General features: G+C 39.7%; 3 protein-coding genes across 3 annotated transcripts in view; 2 read left to right on the top strand and 1 right to left on the bottom strand.

Moving 5' to 3' along the window:
• Positions 1-25504, top strand: part of CREB3L2 (cAMP responsive element binding protein 3 like 2) — a 228908-nt gene that overhangs the window by 40495 nt on the left and 162909 nt on the right. The gene's annotated exons all lie outside the window — the stretch shown is intronic.
• Positions 1-25504, bottom strand: part of AKR1D1 (aldo-keto reductase family 1 member D1) — a 90683-nt gene that overhangs the window by 24593 nt on the left and 40586 nt on the right. The window contains exons 2-4 of the mRNA XM_042925861.1: positions 17183-17358; positions 6151-6318; positions 2796-2912 (exon numbers count right to left, since the gene is read on the bottom strand). Coding sequence (XP_042781795.1) covers positions 2796-2912; positions 6151-6318; positions 17183-17275 — 378 coding nt within the window. The 5' untranslated portion in view covers positions 17276-17358. The remainder of the gene's footprint in view (positions 1-2795; positions 2913-6150; positions 6319-17182; positions 17359-25504) is intronic.
• LOC122212170 (probable protein BRICK1) lies at positions 14868-15277 on the top strand. Its single transcript, XM_042925885.1, has one exon. It carries the CDS (start codon positions 14868-14870, stop codon positions 15090-15092), a length of 225 nt encoding a protein of 74 aa, XP_042781819.1. The 3' UTR covers positions 15093-15277.

Genomic DNA, 25504 nt, shown 5'->3' with positions numbered 1-25504 from the left:
TGTGCCAGTAATTTCACACATATAATTTTAATGACTCCTCACAACACTTGTGGAGTTACTATTGTCACCATTTTACTGATAATGAAATTGAAGTTTAGAAAGAAATAAGAAAGAAAGAAAGAAAGAAAGAAAGAAAGAAAGAAAGAAAGAAAAAGATAAAGATCAAAGTGACTACTACTAGTAAGTAATAAAGCTGAGAGTCAATCCCTCTTCTGTGTGACTCCAAAGTCCATACAGACATTTCCACTATACCATGAATAGGTGATATGGAAAGAGATCAGGTAATAACTTGACCAAGTCATCTGCCTTGTATGTCACACAGCTGAGATTCAAACTCGGCAGCCCATGCTCCTTACCACTATGCTAAGTGACCTCTAATTAATGAGTTCAGTAGAAATCTATTATTTCCCCATACCTATGCTATCTTCTCTGGAGGAGTTCATTCCATATTGTTTGGGTGGGCTGACTCAGCTCTCATTCTTAACCATAGATGTCAATCAGTCACTCATTTGGCCCTTAGATCAAAGATTAGTCAGTAATGGGTAAATGGCCCAAGCAAGGCCACTCAGTATTTCTCCATGAGGTTTAATGTGTGGTTTCTCTTTCTCTGAATTCTCCAGTTGTGTTGGCGATGTAGGCTTGGTATGTCAATGGTCATTCTTTCATCACGTAGAGAGGGATTTTTGAGAGTGAAGCCAACTAAAACATAGAGATAGAGTCATATACATAGTTTGAACTTCTGGAACCAGCTGTGCCTGAACTAGGTATCCCTTGGAATTTTTAGCTCCCTTTTTAGCTAACACAAATTTGAGTTGGATTTCTGCCATTTGTAACAGGAGCTCTGACTAATACAAAGATGTTGCGGTATGGCAAGTAATGGGCCATAAATGTGAAATTGGCTAGGTCAAGATGGAAGTCTCCCACCTTCAGCCAAGAATTGGCAATCCTTGCTCTGCAATAGCATGGAATCTGTTAAATTGTTGCCTTGTTGTGCTTGAGTTTCAGACAAATGCGCCTACTAAGGCTGGAGCTTTAGGGGACTTAGTAGAAAAACACTGGGTATTAGAATTTACTGGCCATTTTTGCAAGCTTCAGGTAGTTCTTGAAGAAAGATGTGTTTGTTGCTACTGGGCTTGTAAGATGAGGGGTAAGATGATATTTTGCTAAAATTAGTACTTTCTGCTTCTGGATGTCACCTGAGATGACAGAAGTTGAGATCTGAGCCTTCTGGAGATAGAAAAGTTAGTGCCAACCAAGGCAAGAAGGTAAGAGTCCTAGAGGTAAGTAATATTGGACTCTGGGAGAATTCTGGTTCTCAGTGTCCCTCTGAAGGCAAGATCACAGATGCCCTACTGGACAAAGGTGTACCATCCAATGAGATGCAGATTGGGTGAAAGGAACACATTAGCTGTGCCTGCCTATTTTAATATTTATTTATTTTCGAGAGACAGAGAGAGACAGAGCACAAGCAAAGGAGGGGCAGAGAGAGAATGAGACATAGAATCTGAAGCAGGTTCCAGGCTCTGAGCTGTCAGCACAGAGCCCAACGCGGGGCTCGAACCCACAAACGGTGAGATCATGACCTGAGCCAAAGACGGACACTTAACTGACTGAGCCACCCAGGCGCCCCTGTGCCAGCCTATTTTATATTTTTCCAAACCAGATGGAGGTCAGTAAGCTGAAGATGGGGCTGATGAATAAAATCAGGAAGTTCTTTACTAAGAGACAGAAACCATAGACCACAAATTAGATAATAAGAAATGTGATCCTAAAAGATCTCTAGTTTTAATTGTTCATTCATACTGGACTGAATGTGAATTTACTGAAAGCCTATCAACCTTTTAAGGGATATTGTCTCGTCTGTGAACTCTCAACCTGACCAATAAAAGCCTGTGATTATCAAGGCCATTGTGAGCCTCCAAACCTGCATCAATATGAAGCATGATGCAAAAGGGTAATCCTCTCCAAAGTCCATCTTGGATGTGACCACAGAGGAGAACCAACAAGCAAAGTGTTTCCCGAGAACAAAATAGGAAACAGAACAAAGTGTTTCCAGGTTGGCTGCATAAAGGAATTCTGGCCACTGTAATAGCAGAGTCTTTGTTCTTCCTGATGAACAACAGGATCTGATTTACCTTGGGGACAAATGGCCAATTTTGTTTTTCAGGCTCCCCTGCCCTCAATGAAATTTTAAAGCAGTGACTGCTCTTTAGCAGTGCGTATACAGTGTGTTGTTGTTGGTTACATGAACAAGTCCATAGGTGGAGAAAGTTCAAAGAAGGAGTGAATTTGAAATAAAGGAATAGATACCACATAGGTACCTTGACCTTGGCTCTGGCTCCAAAAACCTGACTATTCTTTAGGTTATTTTTTTGTGGAGGGGGTGGAGGGTAAGTTTTCAGCTACAGATATTATTTTGCATTATGTTATACAGGGCCATTTTCATGACTGTGTGAACAGTAAGAAGGGTGTGTCTGAATGCCAGGTGACTACAGGTGGAGTACAGTGAGGGGACCACATGTCGGTTTGATGGAGAGAGTTTTAACTATAGCTGTGAAGACAAGATATAATAGCAAGTGCATTAGACTATGAATCAAGAGACTTGGGATCCAGGCCTGAGTTGTTACACAAAATCTTTGTGAGCATTTGTTTGGGTTGGTCAGTCCTGTCTGACGTACAGTAACAAAACACCTTGACACTCTGTGGTGCTGAGTAAAGAAGAGGCTTCGTGTGAACAGCTGCTGGCTCATCGCTGCCAAAGGGCAGAGAACTAATCTTTAGGCATCTGAACTCACCTTTAAAGCCATGGGTATTTCGATGATGTAAAGATCCACATAATCTAGCTGGAGGATGTTAAGCGTCTTCTCCAGGGTTGGACGGACCATCTCGGGGTCATGCCTTGTAGCCCACAGCTGAAAGAATAAAAAGGTGATAGTTAGCTAACATCCACACTTTTTTTTTTTTTTTTTACAGTAACGCAGCCCTTTATCCAAAGCACTCCTATACGTTATTTACTTATTTCATTTTATAAAAATACGTTTATGCTGAGGTGTCATCTGGGTAGAGGAGGAGTTCATATAACTCTTGACGCCTGGAGTATATATACTCTATCCAGATAGAGTACCAGAGACTTGAAGATCCATCTGAACCACAGAGGACATAGTTTGGTGACAAAGTCTTGCCCTGCTCCCTGCTAACTTCTGAATTGACCCTCAGCACTCTCACTTTTCCTCAGTGTGTAGAAACGGAACATGTATCTGACTAGCTGTTTGGGCTAAGTGCTTTATTTTCATGACACTCTGATAAAAGGTGTGCTTTAGCTGAGCAAGAGATACGATTGCGAGAGTGACTTCACTGGATCTTTCACATTGTGACAGACGGTGTGGACGCTGGTGAAACTTTTATTAATAATTAATTAATTTAGAGAGATAGCATGCATGGGAGGGGGAGGGGCAGAGAGAGAGGAGGGAGAGAGAATCCCAAGCAGGTTCCACACTGTCAGTGCAGCCTGGTCCAACTTGGGGCTGGATCTCATGAACGGTGAGATCAGGATCTGAGCCAAAATCAAGAGTCACATGCTTACCAGACTGAGCCACCCAGGTACCCCAAAACTTTAAATTATTGCAACTATTTAGATTTCCTTTTTCTGCTCCTTTGTTCTCATTTGGTTGTACTTAGACCCCAGGGAAATTCTGGCAATTCCTACTAAGAAATTACTGGCTATCTGGCTACACTGATAAGATCACCAAAATGGTAGTATTGGAGACCCTGCCTCGTCCCCTAATAAAAGTCAATAATTAGACAGCCAGCTGCAGATGAAAAGGGAGAGAACTTGATCAAACAGTACCAACTTCCAGATAAAAGATGAATAAAATCTGGGGATCTAATGTAAAGCATAGCGATTGTAGTTCATACTACTATATTATATACTTGAAAGTTGCTAAGAGTATAGATCTTAAATGTTCTCACCACAGAAAGGACATGGCAATTAAGTGATATGACGGAGGTATTAGCTAATACTACAGTGATAATGACTTTGCAATACATAAGTGTATCAAATCAATATACACCTTAAGTTTACAAAATGTTATATGTCAATTATATCTCAATAAAGCTGGGGAAAAATGAAATAAACTTAACAAAAGAAATTAAAAAAGAAAATGAAATTACTCAATCTCTAAACTATTAGGTAATGAAAGATTAAGACTTACGTTATCAAACTGGAGCATGTGTACCCTTGAGGTCTATAAAACATAGGGTGCTGAGGGGTCCTCAGAGCCTTGGGATAAATCAATACTTCTTGGAGCATCAAATTTGTTCAAAGTGTTTTGGGGAATTTTTTTTTTTAATTTCTATACCCTTATTGTCACAAGTAAGGGCAAGCAAAATTGGTAACATTTGATTTTTCTCTACTTTGGACAATAATTTTTTTCTTGCCTTAAGTGCATAAAGAAGAGAAAACAATGTGGAAAGAATAGTGGGAAAATGTGTTTTTGTCATTACTCTGTTATTGCTTCCATCCCATCTAACTGAATATTCTGTTTTATACATTTTAATTTATTTTTATTCAATAAACACACATAGTCCTAGCTCTGTGCCAGGTACTGTTTAAGCGCTTTGTAAATGTTAACTCACAGCAACTTTATGAAATAGACGGCTAAGAAGAAAAGTTTTTTGGTTTATTTTTCTTGGTGGTAACTTGTAACCTCATTTTTACACTGAAACAAAATGAAACAAATAAGAAAATATTATGGGGGGAAATGCAAAAGTCTAAAAACAAATTTAGGATAAGACACAAATCTTCAAAAATATTTCTGCCTTTGGGCAGGTTGCTTTGGCCCAAGTTCTCAGGATATGAGTTCAAGATTATCCTTCCCCCAAAATATTTTGTGAGCACCAGGTTAAGGTTTGATGTTTACTCCAATGAGATACTGTGTAATAGTAAAATCTTAAGGATTCAAAATTGTAAAGCTATAATAAAGTGAAAAGCTTCAGGCTGATATTTTGGGACAGTGGCTATATGTAGCTCCTTGGACTCATAATCCATAAGTGGCAGGGGATTTGGGGAACCAAAACTCCCAGAGAGCTTGGCAAGGAGCCTGAGTGGGGAGCTGGGGAATGGCTGAAATCAGAAACATCATCTTGTTCTCGTATAGAACACTCAGGAGAATTGTATTACACAATCTCCAAAGTTGTACAGCTTTATTCCTGCAAAGCTGCCTGAAAATATACATCCTATATTTCCACTGGCTTTCATTTTAATCACGATGCTTTATCTTTTGGATTGCCCTTCGGTGGATAGTGATTTCTAATATTGGAAATTTCAAAGGCTCGAAAGGTAGTGGTGACGTAAACAAAATGTCATATATCCACACAATAGAGTATTATTTGGCCATAAAAAAGAAATGAAATTCTCATTTGATCTTAGCCAAAAGCCTGAGAAGTGATAGAAATGAAATTCTCATACATGCTATGAACAAACCTAGAAAATGTTACACTCAGTGAAAGAAGCTAGACACAAAACGCCGCATAGCATGTGATTCAATTTATATGAAATGTCCCGAATAGGAAAACTATAAAGACAGAAAGTAGATCACTGGTTTCCAGGGACTGGAAGGAGAGGAGAAAATGGGGGACGACTACTGGTGGGTATGGGTTTCTTTTGGAGTGATGAAAATATTCTGGAATTAGGTAGTATAGATGGTTATGCAACTTTGTAAATACACTAAAAGCATTTATTTAACTTATTTATAAACTTGATGGTACATGAATTCTTGCTCAGTAAACAAATTAGTGATCTACGGACAAATAGGCATACACAAAAGCAAAAGAAGGCTGCCCTTTTAAAGACAGGTTTGGCAAATGATTATTTAATATGAACCACCTCCCCCCTTCCCTCCACTCCCCAATTTTTCTGCTCTGTAGATTTGGCTCTTCCCATATTGTCTTAAATCATGCCCATGTATGAAGAAGGAGCTTTGCCTAACCTTCAGGGGGCTAATTAGTCAGTCCCGAACTTCCCGGCAAGAGTGAGCAATTTGGGAGTGGAGAACTCACTCCTCTTGTTGAGCCCAACACTCTTTAACAGGGAAAAGTGACACCAGACCAACTATTAATAGAAGGAGTTGGAGGGTGAAGAGAAGATCTCACCTTTCCACAGTAGAAAATATCCTCCCTCTGCACCTTTCCTTCTGCTATCTTCTCCCTGAGGGCCTCCCCTACTTCATGCTCGTTCTGATAGATGTAGGCCCCGTCAATGTGCCGGTACCCTGTGTCAATGGCAATCTTCACTGACTTCTCACAGGTTCCCTTAGGAGTCTGAAAGGACAAGGAGGTTGGAGTGGGGAAAAAGAGCAATGGATCTTTTCTTTAATCATTCTTGATCAGGACACTGTACACATGAACATTATTTTACAACAAAAATGACAAAATTCCCAATTAAATGCTGTTGTTATTGGAAGATGGTGTCTGGAGGCTGAGGAAACTGACCTCACAGGGAGCTTCCTTCCCACCCTCATTGGGGTACTCCCTTAATCCCAAGTCTCCCCTAGCTTTGTGCCCTCAGAAATGTAATTGAGCAGTTTTACCAGTGACAAGAGATTTCATGATAGCTATGTTATAAGAGGCCACAAGTTCATTAACGAAGGCTCAATTACAAATCAAAGTTTTGGGTAAACAAACTGAGAATATATCAACAGAATGGAATATCACTCAATAATAAAAAGAAATGAAGTACTGATATAGCAACATGGGTAAATATCAAAACAATTATACTAAGTGAAATAAGCCAGACAAAAAATAAACACATTATGATTGCATTTATATAAAATGCCAGCACATGAAAACTAATGTATAGTTCAGGTACAGATTGGTGATTATCTGGGGTGGGGAATAGCAGGGGCAGGCAAGGGTGGCAGGGAGGGATTACAAAAGAACACAAGGAAACTTTTGTGGTGATGGATATATTCACCATCTTGATTGTAGTCATGGCTTCATGGGTGTATGCATGAGTCAAACTCATCAAATTATGTACTTTAAATACGTAGAGTTTATTGTATGTCAATTATTCCTCAAGACGGCTGGGAAAAAGACAGTTTGGGGGGTGTGCTATAAAAAAAGGATATATTTTTATCAAATTTGGTAGCCAAACCTTTGTTCATTTTATTAACCTGCATGAAGCATAAGAATAAGAATATCCTCTCCCCTGAATATTGACAAACCAGAAGACCTGACAAACTCCTGACACTGGAAGTATAAGTCATCCATCTTTCAGATTGCACATAAATCACTGTTCTTTAGTTATGGTGGCATTTTAATTTTTTCTATGTTTTATTTATTTTTGAGAGAGAAAGAGTGCATGCACACAGGCACATGAATGAGAAGGAGAGGGGCAGAGAGGGAGACACGGAATCCAAAACAGGCTCCAGACTCTGGAGCTGTCAGCACAGAGCCTGACGTGGGGTTTGAACTCATGAACCGCGAGATCATGACCTGAGCCAAAGTTGGAGCTTAACTGACTGAGCCACCCAGATGCCCCAAGTTATGGTGACATTTTAAATATACGTGAGTGTGTCTCATTTTAGTTCAATTTTTTCTTAGGAGAAATGGAATCCTTGATGGATATTTCCATCAAGACAATCATCTAGTCTCATTGAATACAATTTTCAAATCATTTTTTAGGTTATGTGTGGAGGAGAGGTTTAATCATATCTGTAGATTTGAATTGACCTCATATTCAAATGGCGATCATTCCGATCTTCACAAATGTTGAGAACTACTTGTCCTTGCTTCTATATCGTCAGTGTTCTAACAAAATGCTTGACAAATCTCAACAGACCTGTGAATTCTGGCCCACAGAATTCGATTTATTAAGAATGAGTGACGCAAGAAATATCTTGTATTTCTAGTGACTTTATAGTCCTGCACCGGAAATAAAAAGCACTGGAAGTATAAATTGTATTTTCTTTCCCTACGTCAGTTGAAAGCCATCACTACTGAGAGGATAAGAAGACACAATAAATGAACAAATTGGCTACACAGATGGTATTAGAAAATGAGATTCATAGTCACAAATATCAAATAGCTGGGAAAAGAGACACACATTCCAGGAATATGAGAAATACTTCTTTGGCTAATTAATTGGCAACATGATTAATAAGGCTTGAATATAAATTGAGGCAAGAAAAACCCACCCACAAAACACTGCGCAAAATGAGATGTTATGGATGACAGCAAGTGTGACAACAAAAAGTACACTGGAAGAGGAGAATCCTGGGCTAGAATCCAGAAATGTAAGGGAAAAAATAAAAAATACTTCCATTATCAGGTATATGCATAGTATGAAAGAATAAAGTTTAATATGAGATGGTAAATATAATCTCAGAAATAGCACTGAGATTTTGTGGCTGGAACTGATAAATGTAAGAGTAGAACCAAAATAGATTTACTACAAGGGGGAAAAAAACCCCAAACAATACATATTAAAGTATAAACTTATGTTTTCAAAGATCAACAGGGGTTGAACAGGAGGAACATTTAGGATAAAGAAAATGAGAATGATGAGGACTCAGTTAGGAGTGTGGTACTGACCGTTAGCCTGAAGTATATACAAATGATGCTTTATTTCATAAAGACACAGTACAGAAGCAAGTTATAGTAGTGAGAGTCTTCAGTTATCCAGCTACCATTAAAGTGCCTTTTCTAAAAGCTGAATATCTGGTGTGGGAAATCAAATAGCTATATCCTGAGTTAGGAGATTATAGGGAACACAGTGCAAAGCAGAACTCTGCTTTCTGGCCTTGCTGAAAACAGTGGGCTGGTCGATATTCAGTTAATGTATATCTAGAGGTTGGGTCCTGACCGTGCTCATAAATTCCTTAGACCATGTTATCTATGGAATATCTTATCTTGTTCTCCACTCTGCTTTCTGCATCTGCTCTTTTGTAGTCTTGGGAATGCCTTGTTTTTCTGCATGCTTTCCCTACACTTTCTATACGTTCTTACTGGCCCACTGATGTATTGCACAACGTTTCCCTGAATGTATGCTTCATAAATACAGGAGCTTGAGAACAGCTTGGAGAGAGTTCCCTTAGTCTCCCTCTCACCTCTCTTGACTTGTGAAGTCTTGAGTAATCCTTTCTGTCATCCTCAGCTTTGCTGGAGAAAGCTGAAAGCCAAACTCACAATCTGGTACAACCTTTGCTTGCTAAAAATATTGTCCTTCAGGTGGCAGAAGCAGCAATGAGGTGAGTTACTATTTTAGACTCAATTCTAGTCAATATGGAGGAACTAGTTGGAAATGTGGATGTGAGAAAAATGCTTGTTTATAATTCTTAAGTGTAGCATAAGAGAACTGTATGTACATTCTGACAGATTCCTTAGGAAAATTCACTTTAGGGAAAACTCAGGTCGAATAGAATACCATATTTGGAGACTCAAATAAATGATATGATAGGAGAAATCTAAAATGTAAAATTTTGACTCCACAATTAAGGACGATAACAGTGAAATAAAGAATTCTATTTCCTAAAGTGGCCAATAGCACCATTCTTCCACTTAAGAAAGGAGAGTCCTATAAGGATGCAGAGCCATCCACCAAGATGTAACATATACCCTAGGTCAACATCCATAATATGATGTTGTGTCCCCAATAAGTAGAATACATGATTCTGAAAACACAGTAGGAGTGATTCAGCTTAGCATTATTTCCTTTGACTTACTTAGACAATGTGGACTTCTCATCTCTGAATTTTAGGCTCAGTGGATCCTAGTTCCCAGGGCAACCCAGACTCCTTATTTCAAGATTCAGCATTTAAGAAAAATGCCATACTGGCAGGGGTAAGTGACCTTATCACAGGAGGAGGTAGGGCTCCATCGCTGTTACACGATGAGACAGGGAGGAAAATGTCAGGCAGCTAGGCCATCCAGTAACATATCCCTTCCCAAATTTGATAGTTAATCGATAAGACCAGTGGCCATGATCTAAGTTGACCAGGGACTCAGACAACTCAGAGGTGAGAATCTGGGTTATAATATCTCATCAGCCACCAAGACCAGAAGATATGTTAGTTAAGGATGTGAAACATCTAGAATGGGTAGTCCAGGAAGGAGAGAAGTTGCAACTTGAAGTCTGCTTTAGTGGCAGGAGCTGTTTCATCCTGCCAACCTACCTCTTTTAAAACTTTTCCAGGAGAGAGACCAAACACAAGTCTAGAAGAGCTCAGGGGTGAACTTAGCCTACAAAGCCAGTAGGTTCAGCTGGCGCCGGGGGTAGACTGTAGTGGCTGTTATGGTGTACCACAGGACAGAAGAACTCATTTGCTCCGCTGCCAGCAGTGCTGGCTGCCAGTTATTCACCTCTGATTCCCACTATGGATAATACAGGGTGTAACAGCCTGGCTCTCTCACCTCAACTTAGTACAACTTTGTAGCACATTCTATAGCTCCCTGTGGGACTAATCCCAGTTGTGACTGGATCACAGTGTGACTCTCCCCCCTTGCACAGACCTGCTTCTCTCACTCCCCTTACAGGTCTGATTCCCGAGAGCACTCCCCACTCAGCCCCCTACATGCACATCTCCTTCTCAGAGGCTGTTCTCCAGGGTGCCCAGCCTAAGACATTAGGGTACATAAGGATTTCTTAAGCTACAGAGAGTACTAATGATACATGAAGAGTGATAAATATGACCACATTAAAATCGAGAAACTCTGCTCATCAAGACACCATTAAAAGCAAATGGGAAGTGATATTTTCATATAGATCTAACCGACAAAGGACTTATATCCAGATATTTTACAAATCCAGTATCAATCAGAGAAGACAAATCCAATAAATAAAAACACATAGAAGGCACAGCCACTTTGCAAAAGATATCAAAATGTTTCATAAAAATATGAAAAAATGGCCAATTTCATCTAGAGTAAAGGAAATGGAAATTAAACCACAATGAGAGATTATTCCACACTTATTAGAACTACATATATTAAAAAGACACCAAATATTGGTGAGAATGTCAAGCAGGGGTACCCTCATACGTTGCTGGAGGGAGTGCAAATGATATAAATACCTTGGAAATTATCTACACTGGCATCATGCTCTTCCAGCTCAAGGCAGAATGGACTTGATGTTTCAGTCTGTTCCTTGGTCCTCAACAAGGGCTTGGACTTTACCTCTCCTTTACATCTCCCAGATGCAAAGCCTTTGGCTCACTCTCCAGACTGTGAAAACTTCTTGCAACTATAGAAATCTCAACCAGGGCCACCCAGGAAGGAATACTGGATCACTGAGACCCCCAATCTACTTCCTAGACCACTCCTTCCCCATAACTTGATGATTCTTGATCTACCTCATAACTAGATTTGCTCATCGCTACTTTATCTTTGAACAAGTATTCTCTCTCTTAAAGCACTTCATCCTTTCCTTACATTTTAGTTATAGGTGGTTTTTTTTTTTTTCTGTCCTCAGTCACTCCATTTACAGATCTCTTGTTGCTAGACCATTGTTTCAATCCCTGTGTTACCTAGGAAAATGCCTTGCATATGGAAGTCACACAATAAATATTCATTGAACTGACTTATTGTGTATTTTCCAAAATATTTACCATTCATCCTAGATTTGTGTCATTTGCACATCTGGTAACATTGTTGAGTTTTACTTGAATATTTGGATAAATATTGGCTATTAATTCCATGGGCTGATGTTCATAAAAACAGAATTAATTTATATCAAAACTGAAAAAAAAGAGTTTAAGACGCAAACTCTCACTATGAGACCTTCCCAGGTGGAGCTGTAGGGAAATCTGTCGGGAGGCTGTTCTAGACTATTTCATCCATGTATGAAAGCGTACTGGGACGCTTTCAAAAGGAAAAGTCATGTGGATAATTTATTTGCACGTTTTAGTCTTCATTAGTGATCATCAGGTGGGGTCATGCACAGAGAGCCTGGTGCTACTAAATGTTGGTTCTATCTCAAATTCTCTGAATCCACAGGCATGGGAAACCTTTACAAGAATTTGGGCACCTTAGGAGAAAAAAAATCTAAGTCAGGAGAAGCTGGGCTGGGGCCCCTCACACAGCTTCATAGTATTGTCCCTTCAAGTTGCTTTCCCAGTTCCTATCTCTACATATTCTAGTGGAATCTATACAGGGCAGAGGTCAGGGGAGACAGTGTTAGCAGTCCTTACTTTAGCTTTCCATGTCTGCTCCCACCCATCTCCCCCCGAAGACATGCCTACATCTTTCCCTGGCACCCTCCTGCCCTAACTTCTGTGTTAAGAGTGAACAGGATTCTAGGGAAGAAAAGATGCTAACTGACTTGACCACATACACAGAACACATATGAATTTCAGCTAGAGTTACCTCAGCCTGCCATTCGCCTTCTACTTCTTATAGAATAAAGGGTTTGAAAAGAATCTCAGGCATGCCAAGTAGAGAAGGCTAGATTTTGGCATCCAACTTTGCCTTTAGGACTAAGACTGATTCTGAAGGTAAATGTAATTGGGAACTTTTATTTCAGGGTGGCTGACTTGGGCACAGGTCGTTCCAGCCTCTGCCTCACCAGTCCTGGGAAGATGATCAGGGAATTATCAGTCGCATAGCTTGGAACAGGAAGCCATGACTCTGCTTTATGTGAGATACTCCATTCTTCCCATTCCTCATCTCCTCCTGCAGCCCCAACAAACCTTCCACACAAATGTGGTGTATTTTTCTTCACATTAGAGTTTCTGATTTCGTGAGATCTGCCACGAACTCCATCTATTACTTTACAACTGGTAATATTTCTGATCACAACTGTAGTTGCTGCATGCATGGTCTTCATTTCTTAGTATCCTTCTTAAGTTGTGTTGAGTTGTATCAAGTGAGTAATCAGTGCATGTCTTATTTTCTGAAGTGAAATATAACTCTTTTTGGGGAAATGACACACAACTGCTTTTGAATGTCCATAACCTATAGCAGTTAATATTACTAGACACATAGTGGGTACTTAATTGTACTTATTGTAGGCACAGCACTCTCAGCTCCACTAAGTTTCAGTAGAGAGAGAGAGAGAGAGAGAGAGAGAGAGAGTGAGGGAGAGAAAGAGATCCATCCTGTATACACACACGTACATACTCACGCACATCCTATATACTTTCAGGATTCCTAAATACTTTCATAAATAGAAATAGACAAAGCAAGTCATAGAGGGGTGTCTGGGTGGCTAAGTCAGTTAAACATCCCACTCTTGATTTTGGCTCAGGTTATTATCTCATGGTTTGTGAGATTGAACCCTGCACTGGGTTCTGGGCTGACAGCATGGAGCCTGCTTGGGATTCTCTCTCTCTCTCTCTCTCTCTCTCTCTCTCTGCCCCTCTCCTTCTTGTGCGCTCTCTCTCTCTCTCTCTCTCAAAATAAATAAATAAACATTGTTTTCTAAAAAGAAAGTCATAGTTAGGAATATGCAGTTTCATTGATATAAGATATGTTCTTAAGAGGCAATATAATATAGGGATTAGAACATAGAATCTGGACCCAAAGTATGTTGGTTAAAATCCAAGCTCTGTTCCCTAGCATTGTAAGTTTGGGGCAATTTTTTCTCTCTATATACCTCAGTTTTATCATCTGTAAATGGGGTTAAATGGTGTATCTTTTGTAAAGTTTTGAATATTAGAAAACGCATGTGCTGTAAGGCACTTAAAATAGTTCACGTGTTAAGTGATCAGAAAGCATTAACTGTTATTATTGTATTCATTTATATCGCCATACCCTCTGATGCTCACAAACGTAGAAGTCCCCTTTTACAAACACACTCATTAATTTGAAAGCATCAGCCAAATACCCATTACATACTAGATAATATTCTGGAAATACAGAGCTGAACAAGACATTCTCTCTTTCATAATGAATTTCACAATCTTGTGGGGAAGATTGCAGAGAAACCGTGATTACAATATAGTGTGATAAGGGCTACAATAGAGTCAAGTAAAAGGGGCTATGTGGACACACAAGAGGGCTAAGTTGTGGTGGCTGGGAGATGGGGTTCTGAGGGGCAGCATCCTTGACCTGAGTCTTGAAGGTTCAGTAGAGGTTTAGCCGGCTAGCTGAACAAACCAGAAGAAAGGGTATTCCAGATAGAGGACAGCATGTTCACAGGCACAGAGATGGGAGAGTTGTTCGAGGAATTCAGGTAGTTATGTGTTGCACAGAGAGGGAGAGAGGTGGAAGATGGTGGTAGATTCTGCTGGATAGACGGGTCTTGACTGAACCGTAAAAGCTCAGTGTGCAAGGTAAGGAATGTGGATTCTACCCTATAATGGATAGGGAGCCATTGAAATCATTAAGCAGAGGAGTGATGTGATCATATTTGGGTCTGAAGAAGATCCTGACAACCCCAGTTTGAATAATTGGAGGGGACAAAATTGGAAGAATAGCCTAACAAATGAAGAACCCAAACCAAGCAGTGACAAAGGAGACCAAGAGGAAGGTGTCAAGTGAACAAATATTTCTGAGATAAATTCAACAGCAATCATTTGGAAGAAATGTGGACAAAGAGAGAAACAAGGATAGAGGGCAGAATGAAGGAATGTACTCAGATTTCTGGCTTGGGTGGCTCAGAGTGGTAGTGTTATTTCCTAGGAGTGGAAGTATTTGGAGGGGAAGGTAGAAATGGATAGTGTAGTTTTGTTATATTGAGTTAGAGGTGTTTATGAAAGATGGAATACATACTTAACTGTACAACACAATTATCCAAGGAGCTTGTTAAATGCAAATATTCAGCCTCTACCCTTAAAGAACCAGATTCGGTAGGTCAGAGGTGAGGACTAAGGATTAGCATTTCTTAAAAAAAAAAAAAAAAAAAAAAAAATTCGGCTCCTCCTTAGCCGGCAGCCATGGCAGGTCAAGAGGATCTGGTGCAGCGGGAGATTGACCAAGACTGGGCGAACCGGGAGTACATTGAGGTCATCACCAGCAGCATCAAGAAAATGGCGGACTTTCTCAACTCGTTTATGTCTTGTCGTTCAAGACTTGCAACACTAAACGAGAAATTGACAGCCCTCGAACGGAGAATAGAGTACATTGAAGCACGGGTGACAAAAGGTGAGACCCGCACCTAGAACTGTGCCATGCTACTGCTGGGAAGTTGCTTTACAGAACACAGGCCTACGTGGGAAAGACCCCAGCAGCCTCAGCTCCTTCCTCTCTCCTTAAAGAGCAACAGGGCTTATTCTTGTTTTTCTTTTTTCAAAAGCGTGGCCTTTGGGCTCTGCCGTGTACATCGGTGTGTGATGTGGCATGTGGGAAGAAGTCCAGGGGAACTCTTGGAAACAACATTAGGCATTTTACCTTTTAAAGTAACATTTTGTAGAACTGTTTGTCAACGTATTTGAGGCGTGCAGAGCCAGACGCCTGGGACTCTTTGTTAAGGTCCTCCCCACCTCCTTCTCTCTCTCTCTCTCTCTCTCTCTCTCTCTCTCACACACACACACACACACACACACACACACACACACACACACACACACACGCAAGGCATACACACACTTTCCTTACAGCTCTCATTGCCTCTGCATTGGTTCTATAAACAGTCTTTGTCTCCTTTCCACCTTTGGTGGGGGGTGGGAGGCAGTCCTGTCTGAGACACTTATGCCCAGGCAAGGTAGCCACAAGAGAATGTTGTTGGTAACCCACCAGTTTCTTGTCGTTTTGGGGAGGTCAAGGTTAGGCCCCCACTTGGCTTGAAGGGACATTTTCAGAATTTTCTGTCACTTGGGGTGTCTTTGCCTCTCATATTTCCCTAATAAACTCCTCAACTTAAAAAAAAAAATTCCCAAGTGGTTCTGATGTAGCGAGTCCAGGCTATATGAGTATATGTATAACAAAGAACAAAACAAAACAAAACACAAAACAAAAAAACAAAAACCAGGAAATAAAATTTCAGGAGTCTCTGCATATATGTGATTGGAGCCAAGATTATGAACGAGGTCATATATAGACAATGGGCAAAGTGAGAAGAGGAAGGGGCCAATGACTAAGACTGTTATAATTGTTTCAACAGTGATTTTCCTTTACATTACCAAAATCAGTGGAACTGGGCAATTGCAGCGGATACAAGTATTAACTCCTCTTGGTACGTGTAGTTTATTTTTCTTTCTCTGCCTTCCATTCTCCATGCTGCCCCCAGAGTTATCTTCCAAAAGCACTGATCTCGTGGTGCTTTTCCTCTGTTTCTAAACTTCACATAATTCCTCCTTTTATACAGTGAAGTTTCAACTCCTTGGCATGGTATGCAAGGTCCTTTATAATCTAGTCTCAACCTGCATTTCCAGAGCCAGATGCCGTTGTCTCCACCGTTAATTCTATGTGCCAGCCACTACGGGCTTGGCCTCTGCCGGACACATCATATATCTTTGTGCCTCTATAGTTCTTCTGCCTAAGATGTGCTGCCTCAGCTCTGTCTCTCTGCCTCTTAACTCACAGTTAGCTTTACAGAGGTAATTCATACGTGGTCACACAAATCCAGTGGCATTTCTACACATACCACTGGTTCATTCTGGTAATCAGCATTAAATTTGAATTGCAATGAAGAAAGCAGAAATATTTTTCTCATAAGTAGAAACTGTGTTTTAATGGAAGCCTACTCAATCTTGAAGGTCAAATTTAACTATTTTTATGTGTTTTCAGAGAGATACTGTTTATAGTTCTGGGGTAGAATTTACTCTTATCGTCATTATTCTATAATTAACTATTAAAGAGTCAGCCTCCTCTATTTGATTTTTAATTCCTAGGCAGCACAGACACTATTCTCTTCATATTTGAAACTTCTATAGCCTAGTGCTTCATACATGGCAGGTTTTCACTAAATGCTTGTTAGACTGAACTAGAAATCCTCAAATACAAGTTTTAAAAACCCCATAAGTAATAAACTCAGAAATATCACGTGCCTCAGTCCAGTCTACTAGTCGCAATTTAGCTAAATTTCAGCCAAAGAAGCAGAAAAGTCCCATTTTCTAATTCAAGATAATTTTAAATTATAAACTGATATAATTTTAACCTCCGGGTCATTACTCAGGACACCAAGTAGTACTCCTTGGAGGTGACTTTCATTATTATAAAAAGGAAATCAATGAGCTCCATTCAAAACAAATGAAAGATTATGCTCCAGGGAAGTTTCAAAATAATGAAAATAAAAAAGAGAGAGATTTACCAGTTTAGGTTCTGAGTAGGTGCCAAGACCGATGATAGGAATGCTGTTTCCATCACTTAGGGGTATACGGTGATTTGCAGCACTGAGGTTCATCCTGGAGAGAGTCTGGGTTTCACGTTTTTCAGAGTAATTCTGGACACTACTGGGAAAGTCTTTTTGTAAGGATATTTTAGGGCCTATTTAATGAAAGAAAGGAGAGTCAGAGGGAGGAGCAGTGGGAGGGAAGAGAGATTAGCAGATCTATTTCTCAACCTTTTTTTTTTTTCCCCAGGTTGTTTTGAAAATCTGGAGATTGTCCTTTGAACTTTATCAGAGGCATGTAAATAACATAACCCATTGAGAGCTAATGCTTACTTCTCTACAAAGAAAAGAGGGAAAAGCCAAAAAGAAACAAGTCTGGTTGGCTTCTGCCAGTTAGGATGGTTTTGTGGGCAAGTGACAGGCCTGTCTCAAATTCTCCTAAACTATAAAAGACATTTATTGGTTTATATTTCTGAAAGCTTCAACATTAGGGCTAGCTTCAGGTGAGACTACAGCAGATTCCCAGGACTTGCCTGGAAATTCTGATGCAGCAGGACTTGGAAGGATTTTAAGATTGTATCACCTAGTTAAGTTTGGGAAACAGTGGGCCAGAGGAACAACTGGTCTTTTAACCAGTCTATCTCTCTGTCTCTTCATTCTCTCAGTCTCTCCTTATTGTTAAAAGATGGTGGCCCGTCCTTGGAGTGACGTGGTTCCAGAGACAGACTCAACAAAAGAGAGATTTTTACTTATGCCGTCACTCACACAGTAACCTAGAAAAGGTCTTTTTGGTCTCCACTACCTTTCTTGCTTCATGGATCTATCACTAAACTAATCATGATGGTCAAAGGACATAAAAGATTGATCACCCTCAGATAATTAGAAGCCATTTCTTTTTTTTTTTTTTTTTAATTTATTTATTTCTTTTGAGAGAGAGAGAGAGGGAGAGAGAGAGAGAGAGAGACAGGGGAGGGGTAGAGAGAAAGGGAGAGAGAGAATCCCAAGCAGGCTCCATGCTGTCAGTGCAGAGCCTGATCCCATTAACTGTGACATCATGACCTGAGCTGAAATCAAGAGTGGGACACTTAACCTACTGAGCCACCCAGGTGCCCCAGAAGTAATTTCTGAATGTGGAGCTGGAGTTAATCTCACCTGGGCAGAATCTGGAGATTGTTAAGAAAAAGGAAAGAAATAGCAGTTAGGGAAGCAACTAACAAATGTTTATTATAGTCTTCCTCCAAAGGATTGTGCTGTGTATAAAATGTGAGCCTTGGGGGTTTCGAAGATAACTGTGTTCAGGCTGGTAAAAGTATGCTGAAGTTTGCCTGTAACTCATTTGCCCTCTCTCCTGGACTTCCTTTCTTGCTTACATACACATGATCAGCCAGTGAATTTCAAGTAGGTTGGGGCAGCATGGAACACGGGCAATATTGGTCTTCAGTATCATTGGTAAATTGATCCAACAAATACTTATTGTACACCTTTGGGTGCTAAGACGTTGGTTTGCATATGTTGCTCTATATTTATTATTACTGACTTTTTTGGTCTTTAGCCCAATGAACACTTTGGATATTTAAATTCATGATTTTCATCTAATTTGGGACGTTTGGGGGTATTAGTTTTTCAAACATTCTTTTAGTTTCTTCTTCTCTTCTCCTTCGGGGCCTCCTGTTGTGTATATGTTGGTATACTTGATGGTATCTCATAGGTGTCTTGAGCTTGGTTTATTTATTTTTGTCATTCTTTTCTCTTTTTTCTTCTTAAACTAGATGATCTCAATGAGTCTATCTTCAGGTACCCTAACTCTTCTGCCTGCTCAAATCTATAGTTGAAACTCTTGAGTTATTTTTCATTTCAATTATTGTGTTTTTAATCTCTAGAATTTGTTTGGTTCATTTTTACGATTTCTATTTCTTTACTGATGTTCTCTACATGGTGAAAGGTTGTTCTCCTGGATCCTTTGGTTCTTTCCCCATGATTTTCTTTTGCTCTTTAAGCATATCTAAGAGAATTGAGTTAATGTCTTTGTCTAGTAAGTCCAATGCTCTGTGTCCTCATGGACACTCACAATTCCTTTTTTTCCCCCTGTGAGCAAGCCATATTTTCTTGTTCTTTGCATGTTCTGTAATTTTTTTGTTGAAAACTGGGTGTGTTGAATATCACAATGTGACAGTTCTGGAAATCAGCTACTTCCCCCTCCTCTGGTTCATTGGTGCTGTTTGCTTATGAGTTGTTAATGCTTGCTTATTTACTAACTTCTCTGAACGATTTTTGTTGAGTCCCTACCATTTGTTATGTGAAAGGTGTGTTCACCTAATTTAGCAGTCATGGTCACTTGGTGTTTTGACAGAGTTTTCTTCACTGCTCGGAGCAAAAAACCAAAAACTTCTGTCTTTGTAGGTTGGCTCCTTTGGGGCATGACTTCAATGCTTACCCATGCTGCTTATGATGCTGCCATAGCCTTTGTTTCCAGCTTGCACAGAGCCTGAAGGCCAGTCAGAGGTGAAAACTGAGGGTCTTGTCAGGCCTCTTTGACCATATGCTCAGCCTGACAGTATGTGTGGCCTTCTTGATTAACCAGCCCTGCAACTCCCTACCCTCACATATCTCCTTTCCCAACTTCTTTGCCAGGATTTTCAGTCTATTGGTTGTCCCAACTAACCCTAGGCTTCTACAGCCAAAACTTCTGTGCTTAAATGCATGCAGCAAAAACTTGAGCAGCCATCTTTGCCGTAGGAATGCTTTGAGTTAGGCAAAATAAAGGCAAGCCTTTGTGTGTTCCTTCAGGGAGCCACCGGACAGTCTGGGACCACAGTGATGATTCTTTGAGAATAAAAGCTCCATTGCGCTCTGTGGCACCAGCATCCTGCATCAAGAGTGTGGGCACAGTCCTCATGGCTGCCATGGATCAGATGTGGGGGATGGTGGGCAGGCCATTTAAACCACACAGTCCTCTCTCTTACTGCAAAAGCAGCAGCTGCTTTCTTCACTAAGCTTTCCCCTGGTTGTTTCAAGTTCTTGACTGGACTCCAGACTTCTGCAAAAAATGAGACTGTTTTTGCCAGCTGATTCGTTGTTTTTATAAAAGCACAGAGACCTGGAATCCCCTACTCTGCTACTTTCCTCTTTTCTTTTAAAAAAAAAAATGTTTATTTATTTTTGAGAGAGAGAAGGCAAATGGAGCAAGGGGTCCGGAAGATCCGAATCTGTGGGGACAGCAGAGAGCCCAATGCGGGACTTGAGCTCACAAATCATGAGACCATGACCTGAGTTGAAGTTAGATGTTCAACTAACTGAGCCACCCAGATGCCCCACCTCTTTTCATTTTAAAAAATATGTATATTTTTATTTGTTTTGTGATTGGATTATTTCTATTGACTTATATTCAACTTTTTCCTCTTGTCTTCTTTCCTCCATTCTGCTACTGAGTGCATACAGTAAGTCCTTTGTTCTTTTTTTCTTAGACTTTATTTTTAGGGAAGTTTTAGGTCATAGCAAAGTTGAGCAGTGTGTAAGAGAGTTCCCATCCCCTGCCCTCATACATGCCCTGACTTCCCCCACTATCGACATCCCCCCACCAGAGTGGTACATTTGTTACAACCGATGAAACTGTTTTAACTATTACTATCCACCAAAGTCCATAGTTTGCATTAAGGTCACTGTTCACATGGTATTTTCTATGGATTTTGGAAGATGTTATAATGCCATCTATCTACCACACTAGTATCGCCCAGAATAGTTTGCCCTAAAGTTCCTGTGTTCTCCTTATTTATCCCTCTCTCCCTCCTAATCCCTGGCAACCACTCATCTTTTTACTGTCTCCAAAGTTTTGTCTTTTTTCAGAATATCGTATAGGTAGATTCATACAGATTTTCAAATTGGCTTCTTTCACTTAGTAAAATGCACATAATGTTGCTCTATGCCTTTCCATGGCTTGGTAGCTCTTTTTTTTTTTTTTTTAGTGGTGAATTATAGTCCATTGTCTGGATGTACCATAGTTCTCTCTGTCTGCACCCTGCTGTCCACTTTCTGATTGGTGGGGCAGTGGTGGGGGGGTGGGGGGAGAGGTACTGAGAGACCCCAATAGTACATGAGTTCTGATCTTCTTTCTCCATCTGCTACTGTTTCTTTTTCAGACTCCTGAAATAACCTTCTTATACATATATTTCATGTTTTATAGTGGTATTCACTGGGAGAGGCATCCTACCCGGAACTAGAACCCTCACATCTTTCTTAAAATAATTTTAAGTTTTTTACACATATTGACTAAATTGAGGTGAATTTAAATTTTAGATTGCTTTTTTGTGTGAGAAATTTCTGAAGTTAGTCTTTATATATTGATATTTTCAAAATAAATTGACCTGACATAAAACAATTCTTATTTTTATTCAATAAAAGACTTGTGTATGAATTATTACTCTCTTTGCTGATATAAATTCACAAATAATTTTAATTATGACAATAATGAGATTATTTTTGAGTATTTACTATGCGCTTTTATGTATTGTCTCATTTAATTTTCACAACATAGCTTCTTATTAGAGCTAACGTAAATGACTGCTACTTTTTCTCTAATGGCAACTCTAACCATGCTCTGTTCCTTCTGCCTCCTAGTTAAAAATTATTACAATACCCCAATCACAGTATTTCTCCTGCTTGATGAAGGTACACATACACACAAATACCTGCATCTGCAAACCTTCCCCCAAATCACCTAACATAAGCCCGATTTCCTATTACAAGCCCTTTTCTCTCTCTCCCTCTTTTAAAATTTCTTTTCTTTTCTTTTCTTTTTTAAACTTTATTTATTTTGAGAGAGACAGAGACAGCACAAGTGGGGGAGGGTCAGAGAGAGGGAGAGAGAGAATCCCAAGCAGGCTCCCTGCTGCCAACACAGAGCCTGATGCAGGGCTCGAACCTACAAAGTCCTGAGATCATGACCTGAGCCAAAATCAAGAGTTGGACACTCAACCGACTGAACCAACCAGGCACCCCCAAATTTTTTCTTTTTTAATGTTTATTTATTTTTGAGAGAGAGAGAGAGAGAGTGCAAGCAGGGGAGGGGCAGAGAGAGAGGGAGACACAGAATCTGAAGCAGGCTCCAGGCTCTAAGCTGTCAGCACAGAGCCCGATGCAGGGCTGGAACTGAGCCGAAGTGAGCTTAAAGGACTGAGCCACCCAGGCACCCCTCTCTCTCCCTCTTAACAAGGCATCTCATGCCTCCCCACAGACTGCAGTCTTCTTGCTGCAGAAAGCTTATAAAACTAACTTCATTTGTTTACAGGTAAGTCCTTACTACTGGTCATTTAGATAAATTTTTAAATAGTCTTCCAAATCTTTTTTGTAACTTAAAACCTCAGAGCTTTGCTAAGCTAAATAACTGAATTTCAATAAATACCTGGACAATTTTCTAAACAGGACAAAATACTACAACATTAAGTATTACAAATAGGTTTATCTACTATTGACTTTGTATTACAGAGAAAAGATATTTGGATGTGTTAGTGCTACACTGGAAAATTGAAAAAGGCAATGCTTCTAGAAATTATAAAATATATTCACAAACTTGCAAATCTAAAGAATAATGGTATAACAGGCAGTTTCCTACTGTTTCTTACTTTTCACTAGAAATAAGGTTTCTAAGGATTAAGGAGTCTAATTAATATATGTAATTAAAGCTACTAGAAATAATAAGGGCAACATCTCTGTATCCCAGGAAAGTAGGTTATGTTTCCAGTAAGAGAAGGTCTGAGAAATGCAGATAACACTTTTTTTGGGTGGAGGGAAAAGAAAAAAATATTGTCCTAAGTGAGGCTGGTTGTTTATAGAGGAAAAACATAGGACAAAATTGTAATGCTAAAAAAAGAGTCGTAGAAGGTTTGCGGAAAAAGGAATCCTAGGAAAATAATTTTAGGTACAATCAAGCTAAGATTAAAATAAATTTAATGAAAAATGAGCTTTAATGTAAAAAGTACACTGATGGAACTTGTTTGGTTTTTCTTCTATTAAACCAAAATTTTCTTAGATAACAGGTCTGTTCTTAATAAGAAATTATAAACAAAGTTTCTTTACTGTTAGTGTAATCTGTCTGAGAAAGAAAGATTCTGTTTTTGTCTTTATCGCATTTTGGCTATTCAGAAAAACTAAATTCTTATTCAAGGAAAGCTAAGGTTTTTGCAGGTACAATCTACATTTGTTCTTGAAACCTTGTTGTTACTTTGGTTAAATAGATAATTATTCTTTTGCAAGTTTTTGTGATCCTATTTTAACCAAATGGTCCAGACCTCCTTATATTTTTGACAAAATTCCAAAAATTGAATTCTAAATGAAGTCTTTTTTACCTGGAATATTGTAGAGGACTTGTTAAAGTCATTAGGCTTATTTGCTGTGTAAATTACATGGGAAGCATTGCCAAATTAAGTAATACTAAGCCTTCTTTATATTGTATTTGCAAGACTGTGGCACATGTGGATGAAGTCCACATTCTGCTTCTGCAAAAATAGCCCCTCATTGCCAGACTTTTGCCATCCAGATGTCCTTGTAACATGGCAACAGTCTGCTCTTGAATAAGAAATTAAGATGATTAAACAATGGCTGTAAATTAAAGAACAGTGGGGGCTGTGGGAAACCCAAGATAGCTGCTTGGGTCTTCCTGGCTCCCTGACAAACCCCATTTTTTAGTTTTTGCATTCCTTCACCCACAACAGTGCATTTCAAATGACACAGGTTATAAACAGACATTGATGGGGAGACTTTTTTAATATTTCGAGAACAGTCTACCAGCAATGTCTGACCTGTCAGACAGGTCCTAATCTTGGAATCCTACATTCCACAATTCTGGAAAAGCTGTTTTTGTTCCCAGAAGCCTTAGATCTCCTCCCTCTGGACCTTTTGAACACCTTACAGCTGGACTACAACTGCCACTTAGTGTGTGTTATCAAGATGTTCTTGTTGTTTGTATGTTTTCTGGATGGATTGAAGCTTTTCCCTGCTGCAAGGTTGATGTTCTCATGGAGGCAAAAAAAAAAAAAAAAAAAAAAAAAAAAACACCAAAAACCTGTTAGAGAATGTGTTTCCCATTTGGGATTCACCTTCCATGATCTCCAGTGATCAAGGCGCCCCCTTCACTAGGCAAATCATACGAACCGTAACAAAAGCTTGCAAACCTCTTGGAATTCTTTCAGTATACAACCTTCTGCTGATCCCTTGTTGTCTTGTGCTAGTATGACCAGCTACTGTTAAGTCTCTAATGTCTTACGCTCAAGCCTGTGATCAACATGTAAAAAAAAGCCTTTCCAGATCACAATTCAAAGTCGGTCACAGTCTAGAGCTTGGTGGCTGGGTATTTCAGAAATGTCATCAGGGGAAGACAGCCCTAGAGCCCCAATGGAAGGGACTTTATCAAGTGCTCCTGACCACTGACACTGCTGTGAAACTAGAAGGCATTGAGCCTGGGGTACACGTCTCATGACTGAAAAAGTCTCCATCTCACACTTGGTCCTGTACAGGTGCTGGAGACCTCCAAATCTAACTGACAGGAAAGAAAAGGAGTGGACATAGAGGTAGACTGCTTCTGCCCAAGATGATGGAACAAGGCTTCATGCTTTAAACATGAAGGCCTTTCTCCTCTTTCTTTCCTTTACTCTGGCATTGGCCTATAAAGATAACACCCTCACCTTCTCTCCCAGGTCATTACTAATAGATGCTGACTTTTAGAATTTAGAAAAACCTATTATTTCAGGTTAGGAGAAGAATCTAATTGTGCCCCTAACTTTTCAAAAGCAAAATAAGAGATCTCATTCGTCAACTCCCCTCCCTGAATCTACACCGTTGAGCTAGAAAGGACCTAACAGGAGGTGTTCATGATTTAGGATTCACTCCTTTGGCAAGTCCCTACATCCCTGGTTAGGGATAAATATAATTAAGGCTATAATCAACAACATCTCTTTATGTCTTGAAATTATGGAAGAATCTGCTGCTAAGGCAATAATAGTCTGAAAAAGATCCTTAGACTCTCTGGCCAAACTTGTTCTGGGTAATCAGATAGCCCCTGATTATCCTTTAGCCGAGCAAGGAGATGTCTGTACAACAACTAACACCGTTTGCAGTACACAGATAAATACTTCACAACACGTGGAATTAGAAACCACTTAGCTACTTACATTGTCCAGGACCCTACAGGGACATTCAAATTTTTCCCCAGGATGGTTTAACTTTATATTTTATGATACTTTTAGTTGACTTCCTTTGGGGCTTGGAGCTCTTTTGTGTTTGGGTTTCTAAGTCATAGTATTAGTCATT

Source organism: Panthera leo, chromosome A2, assembly GCF_018350215.1.
Source record: "Panthera leo isolate Ple1 chromosome A2, P.leo_Ple1_pat1.1, whole genome shotgun sequence".
In the NCBI taxonomy this organism is placed as follows: Eukaryota; Metazoa; Chordata; class Mammalia; order Carnivora; family Felidae; genus Panthera; species Panthera leo.
Note: the sequence above shows the minus strand (reverse complement) of the source record. Positions and strands in the feature narration are given on the sequence as shown.

Bases quoted from the DNA above. Each gene is read 5' to 3' on its own strand.
- LOC122212170 (XM_042925885.1), top strand. From the start codon at position 14,868: ATGGCAGGTCAAGAGGATCTGGTGCAGCGGGAGATTGACCAAGACTGG.